Source organism: Seriola dumerili, unplaced genomic scaffold (assembly GCF_002260705.1).
Source record: "Seriola dumerili isolate Sdu_G_001 unplaced genomic scaffold, Sdu_1.0 BDQW01000189.1, whole genome shotgun sequence".
Taxonomy (NCBI): Eukaryota; Metazoa; Chordata; class Actinopteri; order Carangiformes; family Carangidae; genus Seriola; species Seriola dumerili.
In genome coordinates, this window is record NW_019174444.1 from 1,669,447 (window position 1) to 1,682,530 (window position 13,084).

At 40.6% G+C, this 13,084-nt stretch overlaps 1 protein-coding gene across 1 annotated transcript in view; it reads right to left on the reverse strand.

Annotated features, from left to right (window-relative positions):
* Nucleotides 1-7,470: 7,470 nt before the first annotated feature.
* mettl11b (methyltransferase like 11B) overlaps nt 7,471-13,084 on the reverse strand; it is an 11,123-nt gene continuing 5,509 nt past the window's right edge. Inside the window, exons 2-4 of the mRNA XM_022753013.1 lie at nt 11,715-11,887; nt 9,303-9,555; nt 7,471-7,727 (exon numbers count right to left, since the gene is read on the reverse strand). Of these exons, the coding sequence (XP_022608734.1) occupies nt 7,471-7,727; nt 9,303-9,555; nt 11,715-11,887 (683 nt within the window). The remainder of the gene's footprint in view (nt 7,728-9,302; nt 9,556-11,714; nt 11,888-13,084) is intronic.

Below are 13,084 nucleotides of genomic sequence, written 5' to 3' on the forward strand. Positions count from 1 at the left end.
TAAGTGACGTTTGAACATGTGATTGTGACACCAATGGAATTATTATGCTCTCATGGTTTCAGGTTTTTGACCAGATTTTGGAAGATATGAGCAAAAACGCTGTTTGTGTTTGTCTAGAACAACAAGTGTTTTCTGATCTGATGTGCCTTTGAAAACTGTTGCAAGCCACTGCTGGAAAATATATTTGTTGATGTGACACCACTATGATTAAGTTTTGGTTAGGTTTAGGCACAAAAACAACTTGGTTAAGGTTAGAAGAAGATCGTGGTTTGGTTAAAATTACTACTTTGTTAAGATTAGGGGACCTTCATCATCATCGTGGTTACAATAATAACCACGTGGTTAAAGTTTGGGAACGATGGTGCTTAAAAAACAGCATTGACTGTCATGAAACATACAGCAGTCTCCCTCCAGTTAAAACTTGTTTCACCACATAAACTAGTTCTTACATAGAGATTGTTGTTAGTAAATATTTACATCTACTAACTGAACCACCAACTGACAAAAATAAAATTAGCTTGTTAATATGTGACCTGCATGTTTGACAGCGAGTATCTGATGTGACTCTTGATTATTATGCTGTTAATTTGATTTTTTTGTTACATTAAATTTCCCCAAAATAACACAATCTACCTCAAATTGCAAATATGTTATGCTAGTTTAGGTTAGCATTGTGTTAGCTAGTTACGTTAGAATGATTGGATATCAATTACTTACTACTCATTAAAAACTGCATGCACACACTGGTTTGAAACTAGTGAGTCATTTCTAAGAACTTAGGAAGGACTTTATACAGATTCTTAGCTGGTGCAGCCAAGTCCATGGCCCAATCAAGTTCTTCCACACCAAACTAGAAAACCATTCCTTCATGGACCTGGCTTTCTGCTGTGGTTATGTTGAATATTCACCTTATGGTTTACATCCAATGCCAATCCGCAGTACTAATGATGTGGCCTATATGAGGACGTCTGGAGGAAAGACCACAGAAAAAAATGTAAAGAAAGAACTATTCTTGAATGTTTATCTTATGTTATTTTTCCGTTGATAAAAACTTCACCTTTAATTTCATGTAGCTTCTCTTTTCCAATAAGACATATTTGAAACAGACAAACAATTGTTGTTCATGTGTTTTGGAAGACAGACATACAGAACACACACACACATAGACACACAATACACATTACATACAAACACACATAGTCTTTTACAGTGTATAGGCCTTTGGGTCTGCACTTATAGCAAAGAACACAGTGACCCTGCATTGCTCCATCATAGTCACGGTGAATCACACACACACACACACACACACACGCGCACACACTTTCCTGATGGGAATAAATTCCTTCTTTTGTTGTTGTGAGCAATGCTTTCCGTCAAACACTGCTCAGCAGGAAGGTCATTTTTGGGAAGAGAAATGATTCCTTCTTTCTCTGCGGTGCACAGTTTCTTTTGCTGTGAGCAGTTTTACTGAATCCTGGGGAATATTTGGCTGAAGTTCCAACCTTCTGTATGAGCTTTAAGGCAGTCAGGATATCAACATTTGTCATTGTTTGTTTGGCTCAGAGATTAAACCCTTACAGTCAGCAGCACCTGATCCAGGCTCCAAACCCACATTGCTGGATGAAATATCACATGTTCAGGTCTGGGCCGAGAACAGGCCTGTGTAACTAATCCCTGCCCTCTGAGCTGAGGAGAGCTGATGGGGCAAAAAAAAAAAAAAACCCCTCAGACCCTTGACAACACGCTGGGAGACTTAAAACCCCAGATGGGCAGCCAAAGAAAAAGCAGCCCAAACATCATCAGGTCTATTTTTTTTTGTTTTGTTTTGCAATGACATGATTTGCTATGAGAACTGGAGATGAAGAGAAAGCACATTCCTCTGGTCTGAAGTCTCCCAGGGAATGGAGGTTAGGCTTCATCCTCTCTCTGTCTCGTCGAAACCATCACGGCTCCAGAGACTGACTGAGGTTTCTGTCAACTGTAGATTCCACAAAGACTCAGTCTGTTCAGGATGAAAGCTTGGGCTGTTTGAGCTGATGTCTCTGCTCTGGAAAATGACCCCTCCGATGCTTCCTGGGGGTGTTTACTATCTTCACATGAGGGCGGAAGCTATGGAGCAACCACCACAGCATCTTTCCAACAAGACAAAGAATAAAAGTCTAAAAGGCTGAAGCCCCATTAGCAGCCCCGAGAGGCTAAAATGTTTATTGCACCAGACAAAATGAAAATACTGAAAAGAACAATGCCTAACCCATATGTTTCTTTAAGTTAGTAAATTAATTGTTTAGCAAATTACAAATTCACCTATGGATATCCACATCTAATTTCATGGTAATCCACCCATTAGGTCATGAAATATTGTCAGAGACCAAAGTTTCGTCAAGGGGAAATTTTGACCTGATTGTGGAGCTAGACAAAAAGGTTAGAGGTCACCAAATGTTTCTCAGAATCATCTTCTGGGGACCATAAATATTCTCACCAAATACCATGAGATTATGGCCAGTGGTCGTCCAGATGTCTTGCTCTGAAAATGTTGAAAGACCAATATCGCCATCCTTAAGCTGCTTCATTAGAACTGCTTGTTGAATGGTTTAAACAGCATCTGAAACCCCGTCTCTCCACACCTTTATGTCATTGCATTCTGGGAAGCTGTGCCTGACCATTTCTGTAACTTTCTGAAAGCTTTGAAAGGAGAGATGGCCTGAAAATGTCACGGTTTTCCCCATATTTAATGATTGTTGCATCTCCCACTTCTCTATGACAGCCAGAGGTTCAGAACAGCTATAAACACTTCCGTCATGATTGGAGAACACCTCGTATGAACTAGTTGTTTTCGAGCATAACCCAACTATGACTCGCAGCTAGCTGGAAAAACACTGGCAAAGGTTTGGGAATTTGACATCATCCAAGTGCTAGTACAACCTCCAATGCCAGTAACAGATGATTGTTGACAAGTTGTGATGCAGGCTACCTTTCCGTTCTTTAGGGACGTCCTGGCAGACCTGGTGTAAAGTTTCTAATAAAGTAGCTTGAAAATGCTTGCTACTTAGTTTGCTACTTTGCTTGTTAGCTAATATGCAAGCTAACTGTATTTTGTATACATTATTTACTTTTACACAGGTTCTGTTTTGGTGCTGATGAAACTGGATTTTCAACAGTTAGTCAACTTCCTGTTTCAACAGGTTTCAGTGTTTCTATCCGCAGAGCTCCTGCTCAGCAGCTCCCGACACTTTTAGCTGAAATGACGGCACAATTGGGATACTAAAGTAGACATACACGTTTCTTATAAAGTTTACCATTTCTTCATACTGGGAACCATAACATAACAATGCATCAATACAAACTTTGAGATAAACTGTTTAAGAAAAACTACAATGTACCCGGTTCGATTCCATTGTTGTGTGTAGTATCCCCTCTCCCACCTCATTTCCTTTATATCTCTATTGCCCACTGTCCAAAAAGGTAACAATGCAGTCGTCCCTCCCCAGTTGTGGTGATTTTAAGGAAACCTGAAAAAAATGTATCCGTCTTAATCAACCAGCCATTTTACTTTATATCCCATATTAGGAGATTTTACTTCTGCAGTTGATGCTCTGGCTTCCAGGTGAGCTGCTTCCAGCAGTATTTTTGCATATTAAGGTGATTGCAAAAGCCTTAGGTACAGTGTTGGTCACTCTATCCCCCTGTGCTCTCTGACTTCCTCCTGTCTCTGTCAGCCGTCTGAGATATACCCTGAAGCTCATAGCTCTGCTGTGCTGATGTGACTGGACAAATTAGCATTACTCCTGCTAATATATTCAAACTGCTGCCGAGCAGCTGCAGAGGACATTGAGCAGTATTAGAAATGATAGGCCTGACTGTCAGCGACGCTAACCACTCCTGAAAAGGTGACAGCACATTTGGCTGCTATTTGCTGGGGGAGAGAAAAAAATACCTACAAGTTTAACTTTGGGGCATTTTGATCTTTAATTCATACGGGATGTGGAAAATGTGTTTGGTCTATTCACATCTCAAAAGAGTCATTCTGACGAGAGAAACATTCTGCGGAGATCATCTCACGCCATCTCGCCTTCAACACTTTGATGATTTTGTACTTTTCTTGGTGCCAGCCTCCTCATTGACAAACTATCCTTTCATAAAAAGCTCAGGGAGAAACAACTCCACGCCGCTCCTGTCGAGTGCTTATGCACGCAAACGCTGAATATTTGAGGCGACTCCTGGATGTGTTTTATGCAGACAACATCTGACAGGCCTGAAATGAAGCCAGGGCAGATATGAAAGCAGGCACTGTCTGTCAAAACCAGGAAATAATCAACCCCCCCACATCCACCTCAGGGGCCCAGCTGAAAGTCATTAGCTCAAAACAATGTGCTGCTTCTACTGTTAGTCTAAAAAAAATAATAACAGTAATAATACTTAGGAGAATTACCATAACGATTTGAGAGGATCTCAATTATCTGGTGTGTTTTGAGCCGGGCTGTGGAAGATTGCAGCTCGGTCACTGTCAGGGGCGTGGACCGGCTGCACTGTAGGAATATTTAGGGAAAATTGGTAAGCAATTATGCTTCAGCCTTGATTGTAATAGCCAACTGTGATTACCCCTCTCTAATCCTATTAGCCTTTGTTTGAAACATGGGATGAAAAACATTATATATGAAAAGAGCATTTAAAAATCATAAAACTACATCCATATGCTTTAAGTGTTTGGCGAGACATCACAACTTCAGCTCAGTGTATTGATGTTGTTATAGCAAGTGAATTTAAGTGACACAACACAACTCCAGTCTAAATTTAAACACCACACAGAAGAAATCAATATAAAAATCAAATATATGTTTATCTGCAATATTACAAGCAAAAGTATAAAACACATTCTTACATGAAATCAAAATTAATATTTACATTTGATCAACCTGTGCTAAATACAATGAGTGAACATAATTTCTCCTTCAATATAAAGCAACAGTAAGTACGTGCCATATTGTCATTGACATGTGGTCTGTATCTGGATATTTTATCTGGGTCAGGAAAAACACAAGTTAAAGCTGATGTAAATGCACACAGTATGCACAGCAATCACAAAACAATCAAAGGTCACCTGCTACTGTACAGTGTGCAGGACATAGGTCTTAGGTAGCCAACTAGCACTGGTGCTAGCAAGCTTCTCTACTGGCTCTGATTATCTTCTTACAGTATAAAAGTGCCTTCACACCAAACACACAAGATCTACATTGCATCACAAACATAAATTTTCCACCATGTTTTGCAGGCAAAGTTCAAATTAATTTTACTTTGAACATTGATGGGAGGCTGAAGTTATGGCGGTAACAATTTTACTGTAAAGAAAAAAGAGAGGACAAAAAGTAAAGTTAAAGGTCCCATATAGTCTAAAGGTAGATGTCCATGTGTTGTTTGATTATAAAGCAGGTCTAAGTTCTATATTAATACTGCGAAAGTATCAAAGCCTCAGTCCGCAGGGAAATGCACACAGCCTGTATTCAGAAACTGAGCCTTAAAACCAGCCGTCAGTACGTCTGTGACTTTGTGATGTCACAACAAAGAAGTCATCAAGCCACCTGGACCCACCATTCAACCTTGCAGGATTTGGTTTCTTTGAGTGTTTTACCTGAAATCTGCCATATTTTCATTCGACCTGTTGTTACTAGAACCCCAGAGAAAAGCCTGAGATGTAAAACGACATTGAGACTACAAATATATCTTCTTATGGATATCAAAACTTCATACAAAACACAGAAAGGTGTAAAATATGGGACCTTTGATGCTGAATTCCCAGAGTTCTGTGATGCTACTCTGCAGTGAGGAAAACTCTCAAGCATCAAAGAAAATGTCAGGGAAGATGAGGATATCAGGTTAAATAATTGATTAATGCAGCAAAAACAACCAGAGATATACATTTTTTTGTCAAAACCTGGTGCCTAGATTACCCACAATACAATTGGATGTGTTATACTAGCAGGTGCTAATGTATCCTGCAGGATGTAGCCTGCAGCAGAGATGAAAAGCTTCTTTCTTTCTCCACACCCACAGATTTTTTTTTTTCCATTTTCAAACATGTCGTTTTCTGACCTGACCGACGCTGACTCAAACTCATCTCAACGTTAGCTTAACTGTCTCCATCTGTCACATGACCCTTGCTTTTGCAGCTGGAGGCGCTCTCTCTGTGAGCGATTCCTGTCTTGGTTTCCCTGACCTGAGATGCATGTGGGCAAAGTGAGAATAACAAGAGCAGTTGTGAATGTAAAAGGCCTGTGATCAGATGTCATGATCCAGATAACATATCTATGCAGTGGCCCGGAGAGCTCAATTTACTGCAACTTAAGAAAACACATGCAAATAAACAAACACGTGTTTCCAGCGGACACAAGTGTGTGTGTGTGTGTGGGGGGGGGCAGCGGCATGAAGGTCAAATCCTAACTGCAGTGGCTCAGGTTCAAGTTCAACCCGTGGCCCTGTGTGCCAGATCATCCTCTCTCTCTCTCTCTCTCTCTCCTTGTCTCTCTCTTGCTATCCGAATTAAGGCAAAACATAACTAGTGATGGAAAGTGATGAACCTACTGTAATGCACTTGTTATCCAGTGCTTTTAACTTCAAAAGTCACAAATGGGCATTGAACAACAAGTCCCAGCCAGGTTCATCACTTTTTAGTGTCCCCTGGAAACACTTCCGTTGTGTTGTAGGACTGATCTGAGCACGTTTGTTTATTTGCATGTGTTGTGATCTTTTTGCAGCGCATGTGTTGTCAAATTGATGAAGATGTTTTCTGAATTTGCAGCATGTTTGCATGTGTTTTCTTAAGTTGAAGTGCATTGAAATCTCAGAGCCAGCGTATATTGGATACTAAAACATGAAATAGTGAAATATTCTTTTTAAATCCCGATCTATCATATACATCATTGTTGTTGACATGCTGTACTCACATGTTTGATTTAGTCAAAAATGGATACAGGCTATTCACTCAGAGGAGAAACCCAACAGAAAACCCAAATTCACATGTTATTCCAATGACCCTCTGGTTCAGACAGGAACAAGCCTCTCCCACAGAGAATTGAGGCTCCGATGTTTGATGTCATCACGATACAAAACCTGGAGGTGGTCGACGGACAATAAATTACAGCCTGGCTTTGTGGAGTGCTTCTGTAGAAGTTTAATGTTTCGGTAAAGTTTTATTTCATTTCAGCGCAAAGCAGAAAAGGTCCTCCCATCTCCATAAAATCACCCTGGGTGCCATGATGCTGTCCACACTGCTGGTTCAGGATTTATCTCCTGATGACATTGTGAAGATTTGTTTGTTGATTTGTTTTTTGCACTGTTGTTGTAGTTTTTTGAGAATTAATCACAAATCTAGATTTTAACAGAACTGGAATAACATGTGAATTAAGCTTTAGGGTTTATTTTCCTCTTAGTTTCTGACAAATGGAGCAAACAACAATCATAGTAATAATGACATTTCTATTTCATAGCGATCATCCAGACCGGCATGATGACCTCAGGGAAGCCTTCCTGTTTCTCCACAGCCAGGACCTCTAAGCCGGCCTTGGCAATGATGCTCTGCATGATGTCCAGGTGGCGGCTGATGCTGCTGTCGATGGGGTCCAGCTTGCAGCCCTGCCGCGCCATGTTTTCCTTCATTATGATGACTCCATTTGGACGAAGGCTCTTCTTACATCGAAACAGGAAGTTCATCAGGTCCTTGTCTGTTAGGTGACCTGAAGAAGAAGAAGAAGACAGGTGTGGAACAAAAAGAAACAACTGAGAAACCGGTCCCTGTAGAGATCTTTGTTTCCAGTAGCTTTCCAACTAGTGTTTGCCAAAACCTGGCCAGGTAGATGTAGTCAGCAGCACTTCAAAGCACATAAAAACAGATTATATTGTGTTATGCACCAGCTGATTTACTGCAATCTGGTGGTTACGACAGGTACTGACATAAAAGAAAGAGAAAGATGATCTTTCCATTTCTTCCCCATGTATCCATCCAAGCAAACCAGGCCAGAAGACCTTCTTCCCAGATCTTCCTGAAGGATTCTGCAGCACTCCCAGGCCAGATGAGATAAATAATTTCTCGAGCATATTCTGGGACCGACCAGGAGTCTTGTTCCATTTGGACATGTCCAGAACACACAGGGAGACATCCATGATTGGATGCTGAACCCCTTCAACTCGAAGGAACAGTGAACAGCTGTAGTCAAAACTCCATCTGAGTGTTTGAGATCTTTATTCTACCTCTCAGGCTGAGTTCAGACACAGTGTGCCTGGTTTTATTAGTCTCTCATACTTATCTGAAGTAGAGGTGTTCGGTTCATGTACAAAAAAATTTTTAGCAACAAATTTTCAAATTTGTCACTGAATGAATCAGTAGCTTTTAGCAGTGAAGCTCAGACCATGTTATCTCCTTGTTAAAAGCTTATTTAAGAGACAGTGAAAGCCACAGAAACAATAATAATCTGATAAGTGTCAGGTATGGTATGGTATTATCCCACATCACTGCTCACTAGTAAACAAGAGCCTGATGTACTTGAACATCAAACCTGGATGTTGGACAATTAACCGCGTCCAAATTATACCACAGAACTAAAGGTGGTAAAGGCAAAGTACAATGTAAGCTGTTAACTACAGAAGGAGGTTAATCCAAGAATAGGATGAGGTACTAATGTTCTGTCACTTAAGAGTCAGTTATGTCAGGAGAGGCCCAGTGTCAAAAGTATTGGATGTTGCTCATCCAACAAACTAGAGACCAGACTTTGTGTCCTGTTGTGTTTGTTCATTTGAATAACTGCAACTATTCCCTCTCTTTTAGCTCTGTTTTTGGTCTCCACCACTTCCTGAGGGAAATATCTGGCTTTACCTGTGTCTGTCTGCTGTTTGCTGCTGAGCAGGTAGTGGACAGTGATCGAGAATGACGCTATGGGAGCGGTGGGAGTGAACCAGAACAGTCAAGTTGTGGTCCAGACAAATGAGCTGAAACTCACTGTCAAGCTCCATAAAGCTGAGGACGGCTGCAGATTCAGCTGATAGTTCTCTGTAGGTTTTCACACTTTCACACAGTCACATTGTTGATTTTTGTCTTATTGAAATGTTGATTACTGCTGCTTTAAGAAAATGTTGGTTTTGAATGTAATCTAGTTTTGCTAAATTGTCCAAAATTGACATTTTGTCTGGAGGTAGGGTTGAAATAAGGAGAGTCTCTCTTCATTAACTCAACATGACACTATTCTGCAGGTCTCCAAAGGTGCCACTTCATTCAAATCTCTCAGACTGGAGACTGGGACGCCTCTCATACTTACATGCCACCCACTGCATCCAGATCACGTCGTACTTGTTTTTCGGAGGCGTGAGTTCTTGCAGGTTGTAGCAGTAGTAGGTCTCAATGCGATCGGCGTCGTCGCCCAGGTACTCTTCGTGCGCGTGGAGCAGGAAGTGCTCCATCATGTCCGCCATCTCCATTTTCTCAAACACAGGAAGGAGGACACCTTTGCTCACACGCCCGATCCCGGAGCCACAGTCCAGGGCACAGTGTGTGCCGGCCTTACCAGGACCCTGGTGAAAAAACATTCATAAATGTTGCAAAATCCAGCCGTGTTTAGACGTTTCATAAAGTTGGTAAAATACCTTAACTGAAGACAGTTGTTTGAAATGAAACTGAGGCAGTCATGAAAAATAAGGCCTGAATTTACGTCTCAAAGAAAACAAAATGTACACTTAAATTTCTATTTCCCTGTAGCATGTATTACCATATCATATAGGGGTCCATACTATTCTCTGTGTTGCCAGATGTCAGGCCTCTGCACCTCAAAAGCACCGACACCACAAACAAGTAGACCTCAGTTCCTCGGGGCAGCAGAACTATGAACTTTACCACAGGGAAACAAAAAGCCTCCTAACTTGAATCACGCTGGTTTTTCTTCCTTTTCATTTGGTATTCTGACCTCACTCCAACCCCTCCACATCAGGGGCCCCAGTGTGTGATTGTATGAAAGATGGGGCCCCGAGGAGCTCCGTGCTTGTTACAGGATGCTTCCTGGTTTCGGTGAATTAGTGCCACATTGCTGTGTGTGCATGTAGCTCAGTTTAATCTGGATGTATTCTAAATCTTTTCCTGCCACACTTATTTTTAATGGAGATGTCAGGTTTAAACGGGAGCCTGTTCACAGCCAGAGAGGAGACTTTGAAAGACGATGATGTGTGGCTGAGCACACACTTGTAGAGGAGTTGTTGGAAGAGACTCTTATCATTCAAGATCTCTGCTTTCAAGTGAGGAGTTAAAAGTCAGTTTCAAACAAAACCAAAAACTCAAACATCACCAACTCTAAAGCCTCTAAAGAAACACGTACCACACAAGTATAAGATGACATGAATGCTTTTAAACTTGATTATGTAATGCAGTGCAACATTTCAAAGGGTCACGTCATTGGGATAGTATTCTCTTACACTGCGTCGACTACAAGTCTGTGTTCAGCCACACATCATTGTCCCTGGCAGTGATCAAGCTCCTGTTTAAACCTGACATTTCCATTGAAAGTAAGTGTGGTATAGGAAAATATTCAGAATGCATCCAGATTAAACTGAGCCACAAACTTTTGGTTTAAATTAAATTTTTTCGTATCCTCAAGCCTACTGTAGTGTTTACAAAGCGAAATTGCCAAAAGTGCTGGTTCAGAATTTGATCTGTGAATTTTTCCACTATGTTTTATATTTTCTAGATAAATCAATTCATCAAAAATGATCAACAGATTAATGAACAATGAAAGTCATTTGTTTTCTGCAATGGTTGCCAGTGAAACTTATATATTACAATATATTTTCTTGTAATAAATCAAACTCTGTAACCCATCACTGTCTCACGACAGACAGAACTTGAGTGCAGAGAACAGAAAACTGATATTTCACATATTAAATGTTCTGTGTGAACCAGTAGTCCTGTATGAACACTGTGTCACGACTGAGCTGTGTTAAATCAGGGCTTGTTGTGTTTACATTTGCACCAGTGAAAATGTGGCCACTTAGTCATCTGTAAGTCTTCTAAAGCATCCAGTCTTAGCAGTTTATAATAAGACCTCCTGTAAAATTGATCAGGGACTGGGCTATTTACAGCCCAGTCCCTGTGCAGAACCCATTCCCCTGAATTAGCACTCGGTCTCTACAAGCATCTAAAAAAAACCCCTCCTAACATCAAACCTGCACGCACATACAAAATATCAGATATACTGTATATAAGGTTTGACATGTAGCTGGTGCATCAGCATCAGCCAGTTATACACCACATTGTGATTTATGAAACAATAGTTAATTTTCAAAAAGAAAAAAATTAGAATGTTTTACTTTTCCACTGTGAACAAATTAGTGCTAGTAAAAATGACCATAGTACAAAGTGTTTAACAGCTGTTGGTTCTGTATGGGTGTTTATGGGGCCGGCATCAAGTCTGTGCCACTATTAGAAACTGGACTGAGGCCTCCACCCATACAGTCAGGACGATGAGCTCCTCAGCTCAAAATAGATCCTGACATGTGCATTCACAGATAGCTACAAGAGTGTAAATTGATACAGTAATGGACAAAAATCAGAAGCCACAGTGAAGTGGCTTCTGATTGAGTGATGGAGCAGCAGCAGAGCTTCAGGTTCCCTGCAGAGACTGAGCCTTTCATCTACGGTCAACTTGAATGTGAGGTAGTATTTTGTGTTTCTCAGCTGGACTCACCACAAACCTCTTCAGAAATTGCCGGGAGCCCTCCAGATCAATGTTGGAAATCTCCACAAAATCTCCCATCATGCCCTCCTCTGAAGCAGGCACGTCCTCATAGAACTGCTGAGCTCGGTAGTAAAACTGTTTCTCTCCTTTGATGTACTCACAGGTGACCGGGAACAGCTTCACTGTAAGGACACGTGGACAGACAGAAAGAGAAGTTAAATATTAAAAACATTCTTAATACTGGTCATTACTCTTTAAAGAGACACTAAACACCAGGATGAACAGTACTACAAACTAAACTAAAGGTCTGAAGACTCTAGAGGCCTTCTAGAGGTTCTTTAAAACGCAGATGACAAAAGTGTCGCCAGTGCATGTGATAATATCTGCATCTGCATGAATCAAATGTTTCAGCTTGAAATGTTACTGTTCCTGAGGCTTAATGTCTTAAAGGTCCCATATTGTATAAAGCTAGATGTCCATGTGTTTGATTATAAAGCAGGTCTAGCTTCTATATTAACACTGTGAAAGTATCAAAGCATTCAGTCCACAGAAAAATGCACACAGCCTGTGCAGCCTGTGAAACTGAGCCTTAAAACCAGCTGGAAGGACTTGTTACTTTGTGATGTCACAACAAAGCAGTCACCAAGCCCCGCCCACCTGGACCCACCATCCAACCTTGCAGAATTTGGTTTCTCTGAGTGTTTACCTGAAATCTACTATATTTTTATTCAATTACTCAGCCAATCAGAAGAGAGGCTCAGAGCCTCCTTTCTTCTGATTGGCTCACCAACCTGTTGTTACTAGAGCTCCAGAGAGAAGCCTGAGAGAGGAGATGTAAAACTATAGTACACTGAGATGGTTTTTGGTTCTTAAAACCACAAATATATCTTCTTATGGATCAACCGTTCAAATAAAAAACAGGGGAAATGTAAAATATGGGACATTGGAAAATCATCGCTGTGTATCAATCTGAATGCATCTTATGAGTCTTATCAGTAATGGGGCTACAAATGTAAGATTTGACCTGTGGGTGGCACTACAGCTCAAAACTCAAAGCTCAAAATGGTTCATCCTCTTGGGAGCATGAACGTGCTGAAGGGGTGTTTCTATATACTGTACTTATATTAACGATAACGTTAGATTGTTTCATCTGGTTGCCTTTTCACCATTCATTTAGTGTAATTGTTTATTTTGTTCACCTTTTTCAGTTATGTTTACAGACTCTGTCTTCACCGCTCTACATTTGTATTTAAATCTGATTCATTTACGGAAAAAGAGACAAAACACACAGTAAACTAAGTTAAAAATGAATTTGGCTGATTGTTTTAACTTTTTTTTTTTTTTTTTATTTTTTCAAATTTTTTTCTGTACAATATCAT